At 35.4% G+C, this 23,946-nt stretch overlaps 1 protein-coding gene across 6 annotated transcripts in view; it reads left to right on the forward strand.

Moving 5' to 3' along the window:
- NFIB (nuclear factor I B) overlaps positions 1–23,946 on the forward strand; it is a 172,575-nt gene that overhangs the window by 134,125 nt on the left and 14,504 nt on the right. For 2 of the 6 annotated variants that reach the window (XM_031609952.2, XM_031609953.2), the window contains exons 8-11: positions 1,520–1,704; positions 11,425–11,590; positions 15,037–15,119; positions 23,555–23,643. In XM_031609952.2, coding sequence (XP_031465812.1) covers positions 1,520–1,704; positions 11,425–11,590; positions 15,037–15,119; positions 23,555–23,643 — 523 coding nt within the window. The remainder of the gene's footprint in view (positions 1–1,519; positions 1,705–11,424; positions 11,591–15,036; positions 15,120–23,554; positions 23,644–23,946) is intronic. The other 4 variants (XM_031609954.2, XM_031609955.2, XM_031609956.2 and 1 more) reach the window with 3 other exon arrangements.

A 23,946-nucleotide genomic window follows, 5' to 3' on the forward strand; every position in this document is an offset into this window, starting at 1 on the left:
ATTTCCACCATACTCAGTCACAACGGAGATGGAATAGATGTGTTCCTACTCACTTGAGTTTGTTTTGCACAGTTTCCCATGACAGGGCAGTAAATGACGTTTTATAAGTTAACTGAGTTGGTGGAGCAGTGATTAAAATAAAACAAATCTTTCTCAGAAATTTCTGTAATTATTTTTGACCCCACGCTTATGTGTTGACACATTTGCTTTTGGTATATAAATTTAGGTGTATGTGTTTGAATAGCAAGATATAATTGTAACCTAATTCTGTGGATCAGCTATTTATTGGGAGATCTGATTGCTATCTGTACAGCATATTCTATTCTGTCAGTGAGCAATGTTTTGGGGATTTGCAAAGTTTTGATTATAAAGTACAGCAATTTTGGAACATTTCTAACAAGGGCAAACTTCCATTTGGTTCTCAAAAATAGAAATCCACTTAAACATTAAGCTGGAGAAAAGCAAAGACATTGCACATAGCGATGTAGAGCACTGTTGGTGTGCTTGTGCTGATACAGTACAGAAATGTGATGTGATGATACTCATGAACAGTTTGTAAAATACCCTGCTTATACAGATCAGATTTTGCATCCTCCCGCTAAGGAAAATTAGCACAGCACTGTCTTTTCTTTACTTTCAATGAAGTCAGCACCTCCTTTAAACAAGCCACATGTAGGTGCCCACCAGCTGTGTAGCAAGAGGGAAAGCTGGTGTCTGTGCAGCCCAGGAGAGAAACTCTCTCTCCACTTCCAGCCGGATGAGGCAGCCGTGGCAGGACATACTGTACATTCCTTTCACTGTGGAAACACTGCTGGTTGTTTGGATGTGACATATAGTCTATAGATAGAGAAGTATGTGTTTGTAAGGGCTGGGAAGAAAGGGAATGTAAAGAAAAACATATACAGTGTAGAACCCTTTTTTTTTTTTGCCAGAGATATTTTCATTGGATGGACTGATTTCCCAGGCCCTGAAGTTGAATGTTCATTAGCATTTTCAAAAAGGTCAGCTAATTATTCATGGCTTTATTACCGAATAGTTATTACCCATCCCCACATGAAGCAGGTAGAGTGCAATGCAGTGATGAATCACTGTTTTCTTAAGACATGGTGGCTGTGTTCTCTTCTGTTGGAATGATGTGAATGAAAGTGTAGGTTTTATCTATTTAGTAAAATATTTATTCTGTTTATTTAGGCTACAAATTGGAAAATTTTATATTGAAGTGTTTTATGGTAAAGAATAATTACTGCCTGAAGAAAAATAATTAAAAAAAAAAATGAAGGCATAACCCACAAAATCAAAACAAGTTATTCTATTTATGAATTTAAAAGAGAAGTGCTTTCCACTGCCTGGGATGGTGTGAAGGGAGGACACGAAAGATTTCTGTAAGGATACCATGAAACAAGAATACAATGTGCAGGTTTATAACTGACTTCTTATTTTTCTTGCTGTAATACAGAGATGAAGAATGTTAGAAGAAACAACATGCAAAGTAATTTTAATTTTATTTTATCTTCTCCAGTCATCTCAACTAGAACTCCACCTTCACCTTCACCACTGCCATTTCCAGCACAAGCTATTCTCCCTCCTGCCCCATCTAGTTACTTCTCTCATCCAACGATCAGATATCCTCCCCACCTGAATCCTCAGGATACTCTGAAGAATTATGTACCTTCTTACGACCCGTCCAGTCCGCAGACTAGCCAGGTACTGTAAAACCACGCGAACCCTCCAAAAGCAATCCATTGAGGAATGTGTATCTCTTCCAAGATGTTTATACTGATATCTCACTAGTTCTACTCTCAGAGAAAGCTGGGAGCTGGACCACTTTTCCTATTTGACACGATTGAATAAAAGGAGCAAGATAGACATATCGACTCACTGTTGCTCTGCCAAGCAAAAGAGAAATGATTGCACTGAGAGCTTTGCCAGTGCCAACACCACCAATCCCCATTCCACATCCCTCCTGCAGGCTGGGTACTGCTGTGGCCTGAGTGTCAGGACAGAGGCGAAGCTCCTGCTGCAGGATGGAGGCAGGCATCTGCTGATACATGCACACACATTTACACACACACACAAACATACAAGTAGATTTTAAAGACCAGCAAACAAAATAAAGTCTGGCAAGGTAATGCTTGCACTGTTTCATAGACACCTGACATTGCACAGATGTAAAGACATTTAGTGAGCACAGTGCAGATTCCTGGTCTTGTTTTTCCTTCCTTTTGTAGAGAACATGCAGCAACAGATGAGTTTCTGGCTGCTACACTCATTTAGGCTTGTCTCTGATATTGGAAATTAACATGGTTTTCACTAGAGGAGTAATTTGTACAGGACGGTGTGCAAAACTGATTTCCATGATAGCATCAGCACACAGCATTAACATGTGATCTGCACTACAGGATAGAGCGCAGCTGAGTCTTGATCTGTCAATGCTTGGATTATTTCCAGTGTCAGTGTAATGTAATCTCTGCAGCTTGAGCTAGTATCTGGTTGTGATGTTTTGTCTGAAATGTTCCTGTGGAGTCCTGTAGCTTGTGCACTAGCATGTGTTTGGGAGAGCCTTGGGAATGCGCTGAAGTGGCAGCAGGCAGGTTTTCCTGCTCCTAAGAATTAAGTTCCTTTGGAAGAGTTGTCTTATCGGGGTGAGGAGATTGTTGTGCTGATGGGTTTTTTCCCCACAGATAATGACGGACCTTTCAGTACGTGTTTCAGGCACAAGAGCAGTAGAAATTGAGACTGAATCAAAGTTTCTATGTTGAATAACAAATAAGGCCCCTCTGGGCTGTTCAGAAAGTCACTCTGGCTATTGTGCCCACGGGCAAATGCTCCAACCTAGCTGCATGACATTCTATGTGTTTAAGAAAAAAAAAAAAAAAAAAAAAAAAGTGGGTCCATAAAACCAAAACTTACTTTGATGAAAAGTCTTAACAAAGTGTTTTTTGTTGGTTACTGTATTAATGCAAATTAAACCAAAAAGTGAAAACGGAGTATGTCGGCTTTAGAATACAAATTGCTAACAGTGCATGAATTGAAAGTCTTTCAGTCCTATAGCATTTTTGCTGAGACTCAGCTGGGAACATTGCACGCAGGACCTGATTTCAATTTGTGTAAAATTTCCATGAATAACAAAGTCTAATTAAGACATGCATTAAAAGTCCTTAATGTTAATTCAGTGTGGAAAATCTTAAGAGTTCTATTGGATTTATTTTTTTAAACTGATGCCTTAATTAGGCACTATTACGGGAAAAATTATGCAAATTAAAATCAGGCCCTTAGTGTTATGTGTTTCTTTAATTATTCAGTGCTTGTTTTACTTATATTTTCATTTCTTATATATATTAAAAGAGCAGATTAGTTGATAATCTCAGATTGTTCAGTGTTGTTCTGGTTTGGATCATCGCTGATGAAAAAGCAAATCAACTAAAAGAAGTATGTGACTTTCAGGCAGTTGACAAATGTATCATCTTTTGATTTTGATATTGGGAACTGTATTCACTGAAGAGAAGAAGCACTTTCAACTCTTTGCCCAATAAGAGTTTTACTCTTTTACCTTATTGGTAGTTAAATGATTAATCTTAAAGCCTTAAAAGACAAGATTTTACTCTGCTGATCCTTTCAGAGCTGTAGTGAACTGAAAACATTTACTACTCTTGTGCTGTGGCACCGTAGGGAATAAAGGACAAATTGGCTTCAATTTACTACTGTGTCACCTTTCATAACCTTTATATTAAGCTAATGTTTTTCATTTCATTTGATGTTTGATTTAGTTTCTAAGAACAGGAGGCAGGATTAAACAACACCAAGTATGGGATTACAGGCATCTGTACCAGCTATTCTCTGCAATTTATTGTAATTAATCTCTAATATTACAGAAATCTCTTTTAAATTTAATTCTTTAAAGTTCACCTCTCAGATATTGCCTGTACTAGAGGAGTTGCATACTCAATCAAAATATCTCCAAACAGAACAGCTAAAGGATGGCTGTACAAACAGTAAAATAACAAGAACGTTGTTTTTTTGTTTTGTTTTTTGTTTTTTTGTTTGTTTGTTTTTTGTTTTTTGTTTTTTGTTTTTTTTTTTGCTTAGGAAAAGAAGCAGCCGTCTGTGAAGTTTCACTGACAAACAGGAATTGTTCTGATACAATGGCATGCTTTGAGCCAAACCAGTTTTTCTTTCCTAAATAAAACATGAATTTTTATTCAAATAAATCTAATTATTATAAAATGCAAAACTGCATCTGTAGGAATACCACATCAAATTTAATTATACTTTCCCACCTCAAAACATATTCATTTGGATTTCAAAAGAGAACTATGATGATAGTTTTAATTTCAGCTTTAGAAATAGAAAGAATGGATACCCTGACAGCATTTACCTAGAATGAACTGTTCCTTCTCAACATCTTTCAGTAATACACTAATTTAGATTGTTACGACAAGCAACTGAGATGCCTTGTACTCCCCACAGCAATTTTGAGATTAATTACATTAGTGCTGCACTGATTATAGTGAGACAGTCATGCTATTCAGTGAAATACTTTTAAGTAAAATTAGTTTAAAGCTATAGAACCCCCATAGGTTTCCACTGGGGGAAACAGTGGGCAATTTTCCTGACATGATGTTAAATACCCCAAATTATGTGTGATGAACAGTCAGGAAGTTCAGATAGGCCCTTTGGCTGCAGTGAAAAATGATGCAACAGTGGATGATCCTAAACAAAAGAGCCATAGCTTTAAGTTTCATGAGTATCTGTTTATTATCCCGTGTTCAATCTGGAGAATAAATAAACAAACATATTGGAAAGAAATGGATCTATTCAGATATGGAGCTGAACTTGCCTGTGACTGGGAATCTAAGAAGTTCCCAAGATCCTGAGAATTAATGCACTTTCCACTAGTTAAATAATACTGCTGAGATCTTTTTATTGTATTTATTTTAACTTTTCATCTTAGCTTACTGTACTGCTGAATGAGATTTTGTGTTTGAATATGTATTCATACTATGATGGGTCTTGGTCTTCCCAGTTAAATTAATACTGATTTCTTCTTACATGCTTCATCAAAAATGAATCACTTGTTACGTGTCTAATGTACCTACAGTATTTATCCATCTAAAGAATATTGGGGTCTTGAAATCCACTCCAGACTTTGAGCATGCATTTCCTTTTCGAATGGTTGCAGCTGAATTTTGAATGCTTGGACAAACTTACCTTCTGTGTGTGTACTCATGTTCACAAACACTTAAAATGCACTGCTAAATGAGAGTGCATGAATCAATACATAGGAACAAAATCATCAAGCACAACAAAAAGGCAAATCCAATGGTTCTAAACTTAATGCTCTGTCAAATTAAGTAGAATCATTTTCCTGATTGAGGTGTGGTTAATCACAGGAGATGAGGTCTACAAGTGAGATGAAGGATATGTCAGTAAAGCAAACAGTTAACGTTAATCCTGCTGAATTTTGGCATCAGTGAATTTTTTTTTTCTTTGTTTGTTTGTTTGTTTTTTAACTGAACCAAGCAAACAGAATCATACACTCTTGCAAACTCTTTGGGCTTGAATTATGAAGGGCACAGTTTACAGGTAACCTCTAATCAGATTTTGTGATATTATTTGTGAAATGTGTTGATCTCAGTGGCATGGTAATACTGCTTCCAGTTTGAATGGGTTACTTATCTGACTCTTTTTCTCTTAAAATAATGCCTCAAATTTGCAGTGCAACTGAACCCATCTACATACTGACTAAAATTCCCAGGTTATTAAAACATAATTTGTGGCAACATGGACCAGTTTGCAGCTTTATGTTTTAACAATTTTAATTTTGTTTGAAGACAGAAATATCTGAACTGCTAGAGAAGAGCTGCTGCTAGAAACTGGTGAGGCTGGTTGTTTTCCTCTTGTAACTGATTGGGATATTCAATTTTTGTTCAACAAACGATGGATACACTTTTATGGAATTCCAGACAGATGCTTTGTAATTCTTCAGTACAATAACTTCAGTAATCTGGCAGTGAGGAGGGAATTGTTGTGAGGCTTTCTTTAGGCTGGGCAAGGGGTTTCCTTTTGGTTCTTGGGAGGAAAAGAAGAGTAAGCTGGCACAAATGATATGTGTACACACAATTTCTCTGGGCTAGTCAGAAACTTTATTTATTGACATTAAATAATTTCAACTTCTTGGGAATGCATCTTTCCATCATAATTTTTAAGAAATTATTGAAGATTAAATAAGACAATTTATTGGTTTTAATTGTAATTGGAAGGCAGAGAGAGAGTACTAGTTCAGGTTTCTGCTGACAAAAGACTTAAAGATGAAATTGCAATTCTAAATAATTATTTTGTATTTATTCATTTTTAGTTTAATAAATATACAGCTGTAAGTCTCTGGATTACATAAAATGCCATTAAGTCCAAATATACCTTTTGAACATTTACCTGCAAAGAAATTTCCTTTCCCTTGCTTGTGTAAGATGGCTTATTCAGTTAAGGAAAATATCCAAGGAAAATTGAGTATTTCCTTTAAATTTATATATCAATAAATATTTCACATTTTATAAGCTCATTTATATCTCAAAATTGTTGTTCAGAATGAAGGATTCTTCTTCTAGAATCTTATGATATCCATATCTGAACAATGGATGTCACAGCTCTGCAGCTGCTCTGTTTCAGCTGCACTGTGTTAAAAGTGTTTTCTCAAATGGATGAGATTCAGAACTTTATAGATCAAAGTCAACACCCTGATTTCTTTCAGAAAGAAATACAGATATGATGTTGTCAGCCAAGAACTGGCAATAACTTGTTTTTTTCTGAAGCTAATTCCTCCAGGCAGACAGGTAGCTGCGTGTCACACCTCCTGAAGCTTTTGTGTGGGATCTCTCAGTGAGGTCTGTGTAGGATGGCTGTAGCAGTCAATTACTGAGGTTATGGAAACTCTAGTGAGAGTCATCCTTAAGAAAAGTGGTAAGAGGCACTATAAAAAAGCTAAATGTTTTTTCCTCTTGAGACCATAACGTCTAATAGCAGGAAAAAAGCCTCCATAGCCTTGTTTTTGGTAAGTATTTTATGGAACTCCCAAGGTTCAACTCAGGGAGAAACTCTTACAGTGCCCTACAGTCTCAGTGGCATATATATGTATTAATGCTTAGAAGAGTGTCAAGATACTGTGTTGTGTTACTCAGATAGGCAATATCTTGACCATGTATTTTCTACCCATTTGACGAAAACGGCTCCTGTACTATTGAGCTGTCTTCCATGGAACAAATGGATGGGTACAGGTAATACAATAGTAAGGCATCCTATGAAAAAACTTCTAGCTTTGAAGATGATTTGTATGATATTACCAAAAAAGGTGTTGGAGAGAGGTAGAGAAACAGAAGATATTTCTTCCAATTTCCTTTTACATGTAGCTTTACTGAAACATCCATAACCCCCTGTAGATTCCACAGAACACAATAAACAAAACAGAAGTATTAGTTATGAATTCCACGTTCATAAATTTGGCCAGTAGGCAACTCTTAAAATATTTTGTACAGTGGACCGAAATATGCAGAACTGACTCTTCTGCATTTTCAGCAACAAAATGAATTCAACTGGTGGTCTTGAAACCACACTACTATAGATAGAGTTTTGTAATGTTATTCACCACCACAGTATCTAACATGGGACTGGAACTGTCAAGAAGATGCAAGTGATAAAGGAGTTCCAAATGCACCAGATCCATCGTGACAAGATTACACTTATTGGTAGATCACTCAGCTGCAATTGGTTAACATTTTTGGGAAACACTGCTTCTCTTAACAAGCATTTGTTCAGAGATGCAGATAAACTGTTCCCCAAGTGTAAGGTCTAGCTGGAGTGACATGATTTTTATTAAGTCCCAAACTTCCTTCTGAAAGACCTAACACAGTACTATAAGTAGTTATACTAAAACATACCAAATTTAGATAATTTCTTGTCTTTCTTTTTTTTTATTTATTTATTTTGTTTATTATTTCTTTGAAGATGCTTTGTGTTTAAGATTCTAAGGACAAATGGAATTTTTTTATTTGGATTTTGGACTTATAATAATAATAAATTGTTCCTTTTTAAAAATAGTTAAATTAATAAAAATGTATTGTAGTTTAAACATAAAGTACATGTTATCATTTAAGCAATTTAGTTGTTTATCTGACCTGTTGTAATACCAATCTCATATTGTCATTAGGTTTGGATGTCTCATCTGCAGGTGTTAGTATTGCTGCTTTAATATGGCAACATAGAGATTTTTTTAATGCTAGAAATAGTGAGCTTTTTGACAAAACGCTGTTCATAATCACAACTGAAAACCTACTGGTGTTTGGTAAAATCTGTGAACAGTAATGCAAGGGGAGGGTAATTGACTACTGTTTACAAATCTGTTAACAAAACCCCAGCAGCAAAACCAGCTATACTAAGTTCTGATTTTAAGAAAGTTTATATTAATATGTTACTAATTACTGTTCCAACTTCAGACCTGAGGATTTCCTGAAGTCATGCGTAGTACAGATAATCAGATATTAACTGTCTGAGTTAAGTTTTGCTATATTTAAGACAGTCTGTGGCTCTGGGCAGTTAAATGAGCTTATCTGTGATAATTCAAGATAGTGTGATATTAAAAAGCTGAAAAATGTAACACTAATCTAAAAATCAAGTTAGCCTCTAATCCAACAATAAAAAATGTATGACTACATAAACTGGGGCTAAATTTGGCATTGCGTTTTCTTCTTTCTCTCATTTTCAAATGCACAGCTTGTTTATCTAACACAGCTGCCTTCCTGTAATTTGCTTGAGGTTTATGCCTCAGGCTTCATCGTTCTGTTTGTGAATCCATTGCACAGACATACTGATGCCTCAGTTGATGGTAACGGTTGATTTTTCACCTGTAATGCATTAGTCTGAAGAATCTCTTCAGGGAAAACTGGAACTAGCGTTTATAATTTGCATTTAATACAAGTGGAGAGATGTACTGTATTGCTATTCTGTTCTGCAGAGGGAAAATGTTTATGCACAAATGGATTTAAAGTATATTCTTTCTTGTTCTTGCAACCCACCAAGAAAAAGGTTTGCTGTTTTGGACTATGTGCATATGGACTAAAGCTGGAGTCCATGTGAACTGGGATCTCTAAGGAACAGTAGAAGGTGATACATTGCTGTAAACTGTCCTGGATTCCAGCTGTGTCCATTTAATTAATTTGAGTCTGGCTTTGGAGACAGAGCTGCTTTTGGAAGCTAATGACACTGGCTGATTTAATCCATAAATTCCTTGGAATATTCTTTATTAGCCTATAATAAAAACTGATTGTTTTAGTAAGGGAATCTCAGTTGTTTCTGAGGTACGCTAACATACCACACGAGCTAAGCATCATAAGGTAGTGCTATAGTCACACGTCTATGACTCCACTAGAAGCTACCAGATGCAATAGTGACCTCCGGCATGCTGCATAGATAGCTTGGCAGCAGGGAGGAGAGGGGGCATACCGCTGCAGCAGGGCTCTCAGAAGCATGTCAAAGATTCAATCTGAACAGAAAGCAAGCTGGGTAAATCTTATAAGTTTTCTGAATTTACATTAGTTAAAGTTTTCATTTTCTTCTAAAGCAAGTAGAATCAGATTTATAGTCACTAAGAAGCCTGGTTTTTCTCAAGAAGATACCCAGTATGTATTCTTCTACGTCATTTTCATGTAAAAGTAAGAGAGATCTACTTAACTACTAAGTTTCACCCAGTGAGTAAAAGTCTAGTTAACATACTAGTTATTTGGGTAAATGTGAAAGTATTGTCATTCCTTTCCTTTGAATCAGTGCTGTTTTCTTGTTCTGAAGGTACTTTGACAGCTGATTCACCTACTTGTTACTAAACTCCTAGTAGTTACTTTTCAGTTTAAGCTACTAGGGATATTAATGACAAAGTGAAAATACCACCCAGTTCCTAAAATTACAAGATCTTGGAACAGCGTGGCTGCTTGGCCCAACCTCTTCCCTCTCAACATATAGTTGTTTTTAGGAAGTGACTTTTTACATTTGATAGTAGTGGGAGTAGTTTAATTTGGGTGCAGTTTGTTGGCCCTTTCTCATCAGTACTCATTTGGACTTTTACCTTCCGTTCTAAGGTTTGTGATTTTAGAGGGAGAAGTAATCTTATATGTGCTCAGTATTCTTGTGAATACCAGATTGGTCTCCATTTGTACTTACATTTTCTAGTTTTGTTTTAGGTGTTCTAAAGAATGAAGCTCTCTGTCTCCACTGGGGGCATACGCAGAGTCTCATAGATCATACTGCCAGGAAGCTTTTCCTGCTATTCATTTTAGATTTCCTCCTTCTCTATTTCATTCCATTACCCCTGGTTTATACTTCCTGTACTTTCCAAATATTTCCTTCCTCTTCTGTTTGTTTATGCTCTACACGTACTTGCAGAAATCATTTCAGCCCATGGTTATTATTTTAGTACTATAACCATGTTCACCTCTTTTAACCTTCCATTGTATCAGTTGAATCAGGTCTTTTATCAGTCCATTTGTTTCACTGAACTATTTCACATTTTAGAATATCCTTTCAATAATAAGATTCAATAATAAGATTACCATTAGAGTATGTACACTAATGCAGAATGTCTAAGGCATTCTGTTTAAACATTGTGTAAGTATGTATGCTTACAATGAACACTGCCAAATTCAGATGTGCCTAAGTGCAGAGAGTAAAATATTATCCTGATGACCTGTGTCATAAAGTCACGTGCAGATCAACTCTTGTACATCCTGTGGATCTATGAATGATGTGGCTTTATAATGGTCTCAACTTGCGGACTTTCCATTACTAAATACTTCTGTGAAGAGTGTTTTTTGATAATTCCTTTTTTTTTCTTTTCAAAAAGTTATGATATTTGCAGTACAGTAAATGTATCCCAGCCCTCTCCCCTACTCCCAAACATGTGAATTATTAGTTAATCTTCCAGTATGTGTAATCTCTGTGGACAGATGTGGTCAAATCTTGGTTATTCTCCAAGCCAGAGTGGTATGGCACGTGAAAGTAGAAGTTTTCCATCGTTCATTTGCTCTTAATAGTTAGCACATCAGGGCTTATGCCTGGTCAGTTTAATCTTGTTATCATGGTACTTAGTGCAGTTCACAGCTGTGTGAATGGCAAGTATGTTTTGAAACAATCTGACATATGCTGCATCCAGAAAGAAACAAAGCTCACCAAAAGGTAGTGCTACTAAATATGTAATACTTATCTGAGGAGAGTTTTCTGTCAGATGAAAATATCTCATAGCAATTCATAGGTTTATTAAAACAGCACATTCCAGCATGCAGTACTACAGTGATGGGCGTTCTGGAAACCCCTATAGTAGGTGGGTACGTGCCTTAAACACAATCTGTATGTTTCACAAACAATTCTTTTGGTTTTGTTTTGTAGCCTAACAGCAGTGGTCAAGTAGTAGGGAAAGTGCCTGGCCATTTTACTCCAGTTTTGGCACCCTCTCCCCATCACAGTGCGGTGCGACCTGTGACCCTGACCATGACAGATACTAAGCCCATCACTACATCCACTGAAGGTGAGGCATCTTCACCTACAGCAACCAGTAAGTATTTCTCTAGGAAACAAAAAATGTCCATCAAAGATTAAAAATACCAAATTGAGGCCAGAAAAAGGCGCCTTTTCCTACTATTTGACCAAGTGGATGCTCACCATTTACATGGAGAGCAAATATGTGATCTGACTGCAAGCTTTTCCTCTCCAAATTTCAACCAATGCCTCATGTTACATGAACAGATATTTGTGACATGGCAAACAAAATGAAAAGGGAAAGCCTGCATATGTGACCACTATTTAAGAAAAATAAAACATGATAGTTCATTTAAGGTGGACGTTGTAATGACATTGAGAAGCACACCCAGACAGCAAGGCTTCACAATGATCCACAGATGGAATTCCAAACACAGATTGGATGATTTGCTCCTCAATGGACTTTCCTACAGAAATCAACCTTTTTACAATGCATACTGAATCCGAGCTATGAGAGTTGCATACTGATATAGGTTGTGTCAATTTTAGCAAAAATAAATGACAGGACAAAAGAAAATTTTCATTTCTTTTCACCGTTGAAGTGGATAGTTGATTCCCTGTTCATTTATTTAAAAAACAAAAAGCTTTGAAGTTTTATGCTCTTACTATATCTTCAGGACCAGATTATTTACCCTATTTTCTTCAATGGAACTGCAGTTTTGGAAATAAGAACAAAGATATTACTAGGCAATGGGTAATTTTTTCTCTTTTTACTATAAATCTTATTTTCAATAATGCACGGACTTTTACTTATTCTCTGAATATCTATTGTCTTTGAACTTTTCTTTAGACTGGAGATATGTTACCAGTATTTATTAGATGAGAAGATTTTTGGAGACACTTACCAGTTTGAAAGAAACCTCATTTGTTAAAAATAAGAATCTCTTTAGGACCAATTACATTTAACTGACTTGCTTTAGAAACAGTTAGTTTTTGTGATTCTATTCCAGAAATGTTAGATTGGCATTAACTGAGACCACAAAATCCTCTTTTTGTTTTTAAACTACCTCAAACCACTTCATTAGAATATGAAGCAGAAACAAGCACTCAAATGCATGTGAGTGGCAAGATTTAAAGGAGTAAAAATGGTTATTCTTTTATCATAAAAATATAGTAGTAAATCTTGGACAAACTACTGCTTACCTATAAACGTATATGGATAGATTTTTGTCAGTGTACTAGGTATTCTTTTAGTACAGCAGAAGGTTTCTTAAAAGAATTTAGTGGTACATTGTATCTGTACCTTGTTTAGCATCATATGGTGCAGTTTTTGTAGTTCTTGACAAGAGCTGCAAACATGAAGATGTTGCTGTAAATTTCTGGTATAGAATAGGTGGGAATATAGCAGGTTCATACATTGTTTCAGCTATTCAACATTTCATCCTCCTTCCTGTTTGACATGGTTGTGAGTGGACCAAGTATCGATCTCAGATGAGGTCAGAATCTCTAGTACATATGGTAAAAAGAATAAGTAAAGTGTCAGATATACATTGGGATGCTTTCTGGTAATCTGACCACAGTAATGATTGTTAGAAGAAAGCAATCCTAATCTGTTCATTAATTGTTGTCCTACTACTAAATGAAAAATTTGGATTGCATTTTGAAATTGAGTTTGCATCCAGTTTTGCTTGAATTTCATTGGAACTTTGGCTCATAAATTACCCTGTGAACATTAGAAAATCTCTCCTTGGATAACTGAAATAAGGCCTATTCTTGCTTCCACAGCAATACCTCAGCAATTTTTTTGCTTAAAGATTCAATGTCTGCCACAATAGCGAAGAAGTAGCAATGATAAAGTGTACACATTTTATCAGAATGTGCCAGTTCTGCACAAAATAGCATACTCATGCTCATATTCAGAGTGCTGTGATTCTGAGAGCAGTGCAGTTGTGTTCCTACTTGGGTAAGCCCCACTGAAAATGGTTTGATGACTGACAGAAAAATAAATGAAGGAACATGGCTTGCTGAAGAAGAAAATAGTACAAAATGAGGGATCATATGCTGCTGGTACAAAAATCATAAATGAATCTTTACAGACTGGATTATCAATCTCAACTTACCAGCCACTGGGATTGTTGAGGTGTTTAGTGGAAAGATTCAGCCTGAAGTTTGTTTCAAGGTATAATTTTACCTTTATTTGCTATAAATTATTGACATTGTCAAAACATGTAAGTATAAATAAAACATATGTTTGGCCAGCAAGTTTTTATTATTAGTGTGATGAAAATAAAATGATTAACATTGCTTTTCATTCCAAAGTGTAACAGCAGAATTGCTTTGATAATATTTGAAAATATTATCAAATTTATAATATTTTTAAAACCTCTGATAATATTTGAGGAGTGCTGTGATCTCCACCATAATTTCCTTCTAAGTATTTGGCTCATTTTTATGATGGTCTTCCAGAATGGTTTTTAATATAGGAAGTCTTTAATTGTTATTATTTTTTTAAATGACAGATATCATTTGCTTGTAATTGCCATGTAACTTCAATACAAATTGGAGCATTTATTAAGTATGCCCATCTAGGTCCTCACTGGCAAACTTCTGTATATCTGTTCAATTTTATTAGTTCTACTTTGTCCACCAACAAGTTTCTAGGCTGTTATGCCATGAGATGTAGACATCTCCGTATGAGGAAGTGGAGTAAGATCACCTGCCCCATTTTTTAAGCACCACCAAAAGCCATAAGAAGGTAATAGATTTTAGGGATTGCTGACAGACCAGACAGGAATGTGATCTACAGCTGAAGGATCATAGCACCTACCATCCTCTCGCTCCTCAGAAATGGATTTCTTTAAGCTTTTGTAGCACAAAAGGAACAAACTTCCTTAAATTGTCCTGTTGGGAAAATATTTCCTGATGCATAATGGAGTTGAATATTTAATATGATATTTTGGAGTAAAAGTTATCTCCTATCTCATGGAACTACTAATGAGATTGCACCTTTTCTCCAAAGGACTGTAAAAGAGTAATTTCATGCCAAACTGAATTTTTGTTTTCAATTTTTGTTGTTCTCTTACATTCTGTGAAGGACAATGACAGCCGTAAAACAACATGAACTAATACTTTTCTCTCACAACATTAAAATGTTCATGATTTCACTGGTACCTTAGACTGATGTAATGAAAATGAGAACCAGACTTGCAGTTCTTTCAAATATATCATTTAATTAGTTTACAAAAAAATAATATGCATTAATCTGACAAACTTTTATTTAACAAGAGTCAACACTTTGATTTATGCATGCAGCTTCCATTGAAGTTTGTAGGAATTTGCACATGCCTCTGACCATGGTCCAACTTTTCTTTTGCATTCTATTAAAGTCTAAGTGAAGGAAAAAATAGACACATCCTATATATTGCAAAATCATAACTCTGGATATCTGTACTGTACCTGCAGAGGGTAATAGCTATGATAGGTTGGTATTTTTATCAATCTGTTTTGTTCTTCCTTAATCAGCCTACACAGCTTCAGGCACATCCCAAGCCAATCGATATGTGGGACTAAGCCCAAGAGACCCATCCTTCCTACACCAACAACAGGTGGGCAAGTTTCACATAGGTGTAACAATATAGAGAAGTTTTTGCACTATTACCTTTCTAAGCTCTGCCACTGTTATCTTGAATTAGAACGGGAACTTAAAATTTTCAGTATTTATCATCTGAAGATGCAGTTTATTCAAACCAATACTGAATCACTTAAGAAACATGAATTTAGCTTATGCTTTATTTCTTAGATTTGTGTCATCTTAAGGAACTTCTAATCGTATTTATTCCAAATGCTGCATTTTTCGAGAGCTCATACATGTAATCTTTAATTGGATTTAGGATTGAGGATTAGATATATAAGGAACAAATAATCATTTTAAATCAACTAAAATTAAGCAAAATTTCCAAACAGAATAGTCCAATTTACTATTTTTAAGCTGTACTGTAAGCATTTTTCAGATGTTTAGGGCAACACTTCAGCATTTATTTTCTAGAAAATTAAATATAAACTCAAATTATCAGTACAACATATAAAGCAGTTTACAGTTTAATAAGTTTACATTGGTCTGCAGATCTCAAATGTGATAAAAGCATGGTTTTGTTCTAGTTTCTTATATCATTTATGTTTCAGGAAGCATTTTATTTTTCACATCTTGTTAATGTTGTAAATTTAATGCAAATGAAGTGGTTATCCAAAATGTGAAAATATACAGCCAAGATTAATGATAGTTTACAAACAAAATATCCACAGTCAATTTCAATGCCATGCATATACAGAAATCCTACACTGCTAATAACAGGAACAAATTCCAACACCTTAGATCATCACCATATTTTATGATGTGTGTTGCTGTTGCTCCTGTGTCTTTGCAGGAGAAGAGTTTGAAATTAGCAGCATTTAAAATGTTACAAGGAAAAAAAGTGAATGTGGCAGTAAAAATGGAGCTGTTAAATGGCCCTCGGTCTTTTCTGTGATTGCCATGATATAGCTGATGTGCGCTTCACCTGGAACTCCCTCTCTCTACCCAATCCCAGGGCAAGGTAGTGGTATGGCTGCTTTAGAGGTCACCACATGCAAAGTCCTCAGAAAATCATAAAGATGATATACAAGACAGTTGACACATTGCCAACTTATTTGTTAATCAGCAAGATCTCCCAGGAAACACTTGTATGCATTTATAAAAATATAAAATCAAATTTTTTTTTGCCATCAGTTGTTTCACTGATGTATTGTTTTCTTTAAAGATCACTGCATTATGAAATGTGTTATAATTACTACGACATAATTATTTTTGAAGATATACAATGTCATTATATATATTTTATTTGATACACACACAAGATCTCTCTTTTTAAACAGTACATTGTTATTTCTGGATTTTCTTTTCATGTGATATTTTACAGTGTATCCTTTGAAAAGTCTCTGACACCCAGTTAGATTGCACAATTAGTTGTTTTTTTGTTTTTTTTTTTTCCCACATGCATTTATAGACTTTTTTTTTTTTTTTCTAAAATTCACTTCTTAAATCTACTCCACCTTCTTCCAGGTTCACTGAAAGAATTACAAACTTCGTCTCACATGTCTAGAAGTTGGTAGCAGAACACTTAATTTTCTGTTGGCTGAGATTATTACATGTGCATTATATAATGCTTATTTCACGCGTCCTACATATTTTAGGCTTTTGTAGACTGAAATAAATTTGGAGATTTTAGCAGCATCTTAGGAATTTAAATGTGAGGGCAATCACTGTTTTTTTTTCTTGGTAAAATGTGTGGCCATATGACTTAAGTGAATGGTGAAAATAAGTCAGGTTTCAGACACAGTTCATAAACACTGTGTGAAACCAGTGTTCTCCATTCTGAATTATGTTCCTTCATACTCTTGCCATATTAATTCCAAAACACCAGTTGGAGACCAGTAGATTGAAAAAAAAATTGTGTTATGGTTTCACTTTTGTTATGATTTCTTTATTCTTTTGTAACTTACACAATGAATACAGGTGTAAATTTGCCTGAATGCGTTTGATGTATGTGTGTGTGAATGGTTACACACACAAATAGAAAATTAGGGAATAGTGTGCACTGCTTGAAACCAACTGAGAAAAGAGACTGCTTTAACAATAAAGCTTTTCCAAGTGGGTAAGTGCAAGAACATAAGTGCATACAAGTCACCTTCTCCCACTTAAATCCTAAGGAGATCTCAAAGATGATGATGCCATATATGTTTATTACCCAGAAAGTGTGGTACAGCACTGAAATTGTCAAAACTTCAATAGAGTAAAGGTTATTCTTTGTGAGGCAGGAATTAGATTGATTTACTATGTCTTTTCATTACTTTACAACAATTTAAAAGAGACCACTCTTCCTGTGACCAGTTTTAAATGCATTTGCTTTAAAACTGCTCATGATGAATGGAAAGGAAAATCAAAAGGTACATGAAATAAAGGCAATCAATCATTTTGTATTAGCTGAGAGAAATTCTAAATTAGAAAGGCAGTGGTTTTAGTTCCAGAGAGGTCCTTTAAGCATTCACCATTACCTGTAACATACACTGACCCTTCAAGAATAAATATTGTCACCACATTTTTTACTTAATTGGAGGAGTCTTTATGGAGATTTATTCTCTTTGGTTATGAGAAATATTGGCACCTACTCTTGAATACCTTTCTGTTGTTAAAAAGAACCAGGATGTAGCCTATATGAAGTACAATAACCACAGTACATTAAGAAGTTACGTATACAGTTTGTAATGTACTTAACACAGAGCATTTTGGCAAAGTGGTAGTTTGCTAGAACTTCTAACAAATGACTTATAGTACAACTAACTGGAATAATTGCATTTAGATGGAAAGCATTAAATACAATTTTGAAAGATGTAGTGACACCTGTGGGAACAGTTTGCTTTTAGTGATCTGGAATAGTGTGAAAGTATGCTGTTAGATGCATTACCTAGTTGCTGTTAATCAGGAAGATATTAATCTAATGAGGATTTGTAACTCCACAGATTCTTGTGTATTTACTGATAGGTCTTCCTGCTACCTGACTTGAAATGCCAGATATTTCTAAATGTTGACATTAATGGTTACAAAACAATTATCCTGCTCAAGTGGCAGCTATAAAGTTATATTGGTCTTAGCATTTTATTATCACTATTTATGACAGCTCCCCCAGAATGTCTATTACAAATCATCAATGACCACCATGTTTTCTTTCCTCAATTCAGTATCAGCTTCTGAGTATTGTCAAATGTTAATAATGCAGTTGTAGGAAGAGATTCCTAGTGAGGGGAAAGGAAGTGACAGGAAGTATAACTGAGTCAGACCATTGTTCTTAATTATGCTTTTGGTGGTTGGTGGGTTTACTTTATGAAAGTGAATCTAGTGCTCCGTGCTCATCATCTTTGCTGAGAAACAACTGAACATTAAGGAAAGTTTGGATAATCTTCACGATGGTATGGGAGCATCTTCTCCCAACCCATTCTTTCTTTGTTTTGCTCACTGTTTACCTTTTTTCTACTGAGGATCTACAGTTCCTAAGTTAGAGGAAGAACCAACAAACTGAAGTTGTTCTGTCAGTTCAGACTGTAGATGCTAAGCTACAGGTTGATGTGATGGCTCAAAATCTAGAATGTTGCCAAAAACAGCAGTCATGGATTTTACCTGTGAATACAACATTAAGAGATGGATGGATGGATGGACGGTCAGACAGACAAACACTTATATTCACTGGATGCACAGATAAATAGATTCACAAAAACAAGTTTTCTGTGACATGTAATTAACAGGTTTTCTTTCTTTTTCATTTTAATGCATGTTGGAGCCTGAGATTCATGACTGTATTTTAGAGCAGGAAATATAACCAGATTAGATATTGAGGTCTGTGGACACAATGACTTCTAAAACTTTACTGTCATGGTAAACTTTCCTAACTAATGCCAATCCAATTGTAAATGAACTGGTGAAGTCCTCCAATCTGTGCTCTGTTTAACACAATGGCATAGTTTTCACTAGAGCATGGAGCTTCTGCGTGTGGTATGCATGATATTCACACAGCTATGACACTTATGACTGATACATTTGCAATGTGCACAGTAATAAGAAACACTTCAGATCTCTAAAATGCAAAATCAGAAAGCTGCAGATAGCTTTTTGTTTCCTGGTATGAGACTGCCCTGCTCCTTTGATAGGAAATAGTTCCTTCCAGATGTATCCTTTAGTTACTGAATCCCACAGTTTAAAATGAGATTTTCTTCATTCTGTTCATCATGAAAGTTGTAAACTTAAATGTCTACTGAAAGCAAAGTATCTGTTTTTAAAATGTTTTAGGTGAATGTTCCTTTTGCTTTCAGCAGAGAGCTGAAAGAAAGAATGCAAGTGGACTCTCAATCAGAACTTCTCAGTAAAGCCAGGAAACAGGTTATCAACACTTAAGCTGGTCTTATTGTGTCCCTCATCATAATTGACAGTTTGACGTAAAACTTGGCCATGTAAACACTAGGGAGGTATGTAAATGGATAAGAGGTCAGTTTTCACATATGCTTGCTGAAAAGGAAACACATTTAAAGGAAGTTTCAGCCAAAACAATGACAATATGCAAATGTTCAGCTTTATGAGCTTTTTTTGAACTAACAGAAACTATAGCAAAATCTCACATTACAGTCTCCAAGATACTTAACTATTTTCGCTAGTAATCACAGAGGCTTGAAATGAATGTTAATATTTGATGGGCCACTGTTTCAATAGGAAAATACAAAACCTGCTTAAATATTAACCCCTGAAATTATTCAGATGATTAAAGATTGAGCTGTTGACTGTGGAATTGTAATGTAGGAATGTAGTAGGATTTGCCTACTTAAAAGTGTGCAGGACTTGCACTTGGAAGATGCCCAGTTTAAACTGAAAAGGCAGATATAGCAAGATCTGTCTCTTAGCTCGAGCTTCATATCAGTTTGACTCAAAGCACTGGAAAGTACTGGAAAATGCAAAATAAAAATCACTCTCCTGGTGTTTTACAGAGGGCAAAGCAGGAGTAGGGAGGTAATGCTTGACTCCATTGCTACGTGAGCCTGTGGCCCCTTTCCATGATGTTGCTGAGGTGGTAAGGGAGTTGCACTCTTTTCTGGAGAAATATTTGCAGGCCAGGTAATGCAATTTCCTGCAGGCTTTGAGCTCCCTGGTACTCCACAAGTGAGGGCACATCCCAGGGACTGCAGACTCCACACACAACTCTGCACACTGGTGTAAGCTTAGGCTACACGTCAGGTTTCCCTGTCTACTGCAAAGCTGGGCACACTTTTTCTCCTCAGCATACAGATCCACATTCTTTCTTCCTGTGGGGCTAAGTGAGAGAGAAGTAAAAAGTCACTGCTTGTATTCTGTGGATGGAAGGTGTTACTGTTGCTCACCTGTCTGAAGATGGCAAAGCTATGGGACTAAAGTGCAGGCCGCTTCCAGCAGGCTTCTAAGAGGGGCTTTTGCCATGTCACAAGTGGCAAAATCAAGTCATTTATTTTGCATCCACAGCATATTTATGAGAAAGTTAGTCATGTTTTTCAGCATTTATTAACTGTCTCTTAAGGACTATTTCTGAAGTCCTTCTCCTAAGGAATCTAAGTTTTCTCAAGCAGACTGAACTAGTTTCCTGACTCTCCCTTTCGTATTTCCTGCTCCAAACATCTCCTCGGTGGCTTATTGCGGGTGAGCGTGAATTGCCTTCTCATCTCCAGTTAACACTGTGGTATAATTTTAGAAGTCACTCAGTTTACTCTGAGGACTGCAACTGGCCAGAAGGCTTTCAGCATGCCTCCAGACAAAAGGTAGCGCTCAAAATACTGTACTGAAGTGCCCTACATCCTTCCGAAGCTAGGTACTCATGTCAGGCCTGTGCTCCCAGGCTTTCCCTACTGGGCCGTCTGGATGTCCTCCAAGGACGTTGTTCCTGCTGCTGCTGTAAGCAGACATCTTCCATCAAAAGCAGGCAGGGCTCGTTGAGGCCTTTTAAGCCCTTCCAGACCTTTTACCCAGAAAGCACTCAACAGCACGTGAGGGATGCAGATGAAGACTTTGAAAGGGATATTTCCAAATACTTTCAAATGTATATTTCTAAATCCTGGACTATTTTTTTAGACATCATAGTCTCCAGGCAGTAGTGATTTATAAAAGGAAATTTTACGTGAAGTTGAAAAAAAAACCCATTTTCCTGGAAGCTTAGCTTTTGAAGACAACACCACAGCTATGTTAGCCTGCAGATGAATGTGAAGCAATAGATTTTAACATGGGGAAAGTGGTTTTAAGTGCAACTGATGCCATCCTGCTTTTCATATATGCAATTATCAGGCAGACCTGCAGTGGTTTGTATTGACAGTACTACAAGGAGGCATAGCTGGTGCAACAAAAAGCACTACACTTTACACTAACTATAGATTTGATCCAACATTAATCTACATATATAGGTGCATGCAATAGGTCTATAGCATATATAAAATATATACATTCTATAACTATCACATCAGTATTTATATGTGTATGTGTTGGTGTTGTACAACTACGTATGACTGTATTTAATATGATGTATGCCAATACTAACTTTAATGACATAGATTTGAAAAGCTCTTTTTGGAGCTCTTACTGATAACTCTCATACATTAACTCACATATGGATAGCTTTCATTTAGATGGTGGGAAAAATATCACAATTTAGTGCAGGAGCTGATTTTACTAAAATGTAATGTAAAATGCTTTCCTTGTATCACAAATGCAATCAGATTCTATCGAAAACTAAGTACTTGCCAGATTTTTGAGCTAGACCTAAGTGCATAAAAATTGAGTAACACTAAGTTTAGGATATTAATATTTTTCTGCATATTAACAGCCAAATATAATTTATTCATAGGTTTCATATTTTGTGAAAGAAGAAAAGATTTTTTTAAACCTTTCAGTCTTTTATTTCAGTGGGAAGTGAGTTTTTATAATTAAGTTATAAGTCTTTAAAATATCCTTAAAAAGCTATAGTGAGAGTACAGCTTTTGTATATCAAGTAATCAAACCAATGTTTTACTATATCTTCCATATTAAAATTTGGTTTACAATACTGTTTTTTGTAATGAATAAACCAAATATTTACTTAGTCCTTTCTTTAAATATGTTTAATGTATTATTCACAGTTACTGCTAGCAAACTTTTTGAATGCATATTTCCTTTTCTGTTTAATTTCATGTGGTTTAGTCATGCTTTTAATGGCCTTTAGAAGGTCCCTTGGAGTTCTTTAGATAACAAACAAGAAACAATCCCTATGAAAATATCAGAGACTAACATTTCCATTTCTCAGACCTTAACAGCAGGAAACTTATGAATCTATCAGTCAGGCAGGGTCAGGTTTGCAATACTGTCTTGTCCTTAGCATTTGTATTTTTCAGGAAAAGGTTGCAAGTAAATGTGCTCCTGTGAAAATACTGTAGTTTCTCTGCTTGTGCTTTCTGAAGACCAAATATGAATAGAGAAAACTGAAATTAAAGTAATTAGATTCAGTAACAATATTATCTTCAATTCATAGTTCTGTATCATATGTAATGGTACAGCAGTTTATAATATCACATAACTATACAGGGGTTAAAATATGTGTTTTCTTTGCAAGCTAGATAAGTTCACTTTCTTAAACGTAAAAATAAGTCGTATATCTTTTCAATAAATCTGCTAACACTATGCAGCAGCTGCTAAACAAGCAGAGCTATACAGGGTTACTTGAAAAGTCCGTGAAGGCAGAACTGATGGTTTGAGGATCTGGGAAGAATTTGCTTCAGATTACATTTAGTACATTCTTCATTATACCAAAAAGCAATAGAATATTTTAAATGCTGTTATTCTGAGCCTAAAACAAGATTAGATTATCACCTCTTTCTAAATAAAATTGCTCTGAGTAATACTAAATTAATAAACTTCAGTTACAAAATATCTTTACCCTTCTTAAATAGCAAGATAAGGACATACATATTGTTTAATTTGGACAATATTTCTATAAATTGCATGTCTTCTATGTTTCACAAAATGCATGCTACATGATATTGACTACATTAGACCTTAATACACGATTTAGAGCATTGCTAAGAGAAAACATCATTTTTATTTTCTTTCTTAAAATATTTCACTATTGAATATTAACATTTCCTTTTATTCCAGCTCAGTTTGTAATCTAATATGGCTAATTGTTTTGTGCTAAACACTAGTTACTCTTTTATGCTTTATTAATAGAGAAGCATATTAAAATATCATTATCTTAAGCAAATCTGTAGGCATTTATTTTTCAGAATAAGTTATTTTTGTTTGGTTGGTTGGTCTTTTTTTTTTCTTCTTTTTTTTTTTTTTTTTTTTAATATTCTTCTTGAGAAAGTAAGGCTTTTGCCATGTACAATACTATTTTGCATGCATTCATTTAAATACTAAAAACTGTAGTACTGCTCGATCCATATCTGACTGCTAGGTTTCAATTGACAGCTGAGGATTTGTGACTGGACCATGAATCAAAACGGCAGGCATTTATACCCCAGTGCCAGTGAGGATACATTGGGAATTACTTGGCAAAGGTAACATTTTAATTATTTCCACCCCTACACCACATAAAAAAAATTTACATTGAGCTATAGTATCTGTTTTACTGGGCTGCCAGTGGAATATGTGACAGCATCTGATGAAAATTTGTTTAATATTTCTGCAGTACACATTTAGGTTATCTTTAATATAAACTGAATTTAGGACAACTTTAATAATCATCTGGAGTGATGATGCTGTGCTATCAAATGCAAAAGGTTTACAGATTTAAGGGAATACTTAATACTGATTTCAGGCTTTAACAATGAAAATGTCATTTGCATAATTAAGGGACTTAT

The sequence above is a fragment of the Phasianus colchicus genome, chromosome Z, assembly GCF_987193195.1.
Source record: "Phasianus colchicus chromosome Z, bPhaCol1.hap1.1, whole genome shotgun sequence".
NCBI classification, from domain to species: Eukaryota; Metazoa; Chordata; class Aves; order Galliformes; family Phasianidae; genus Phasianus; species Phasianus colchicus.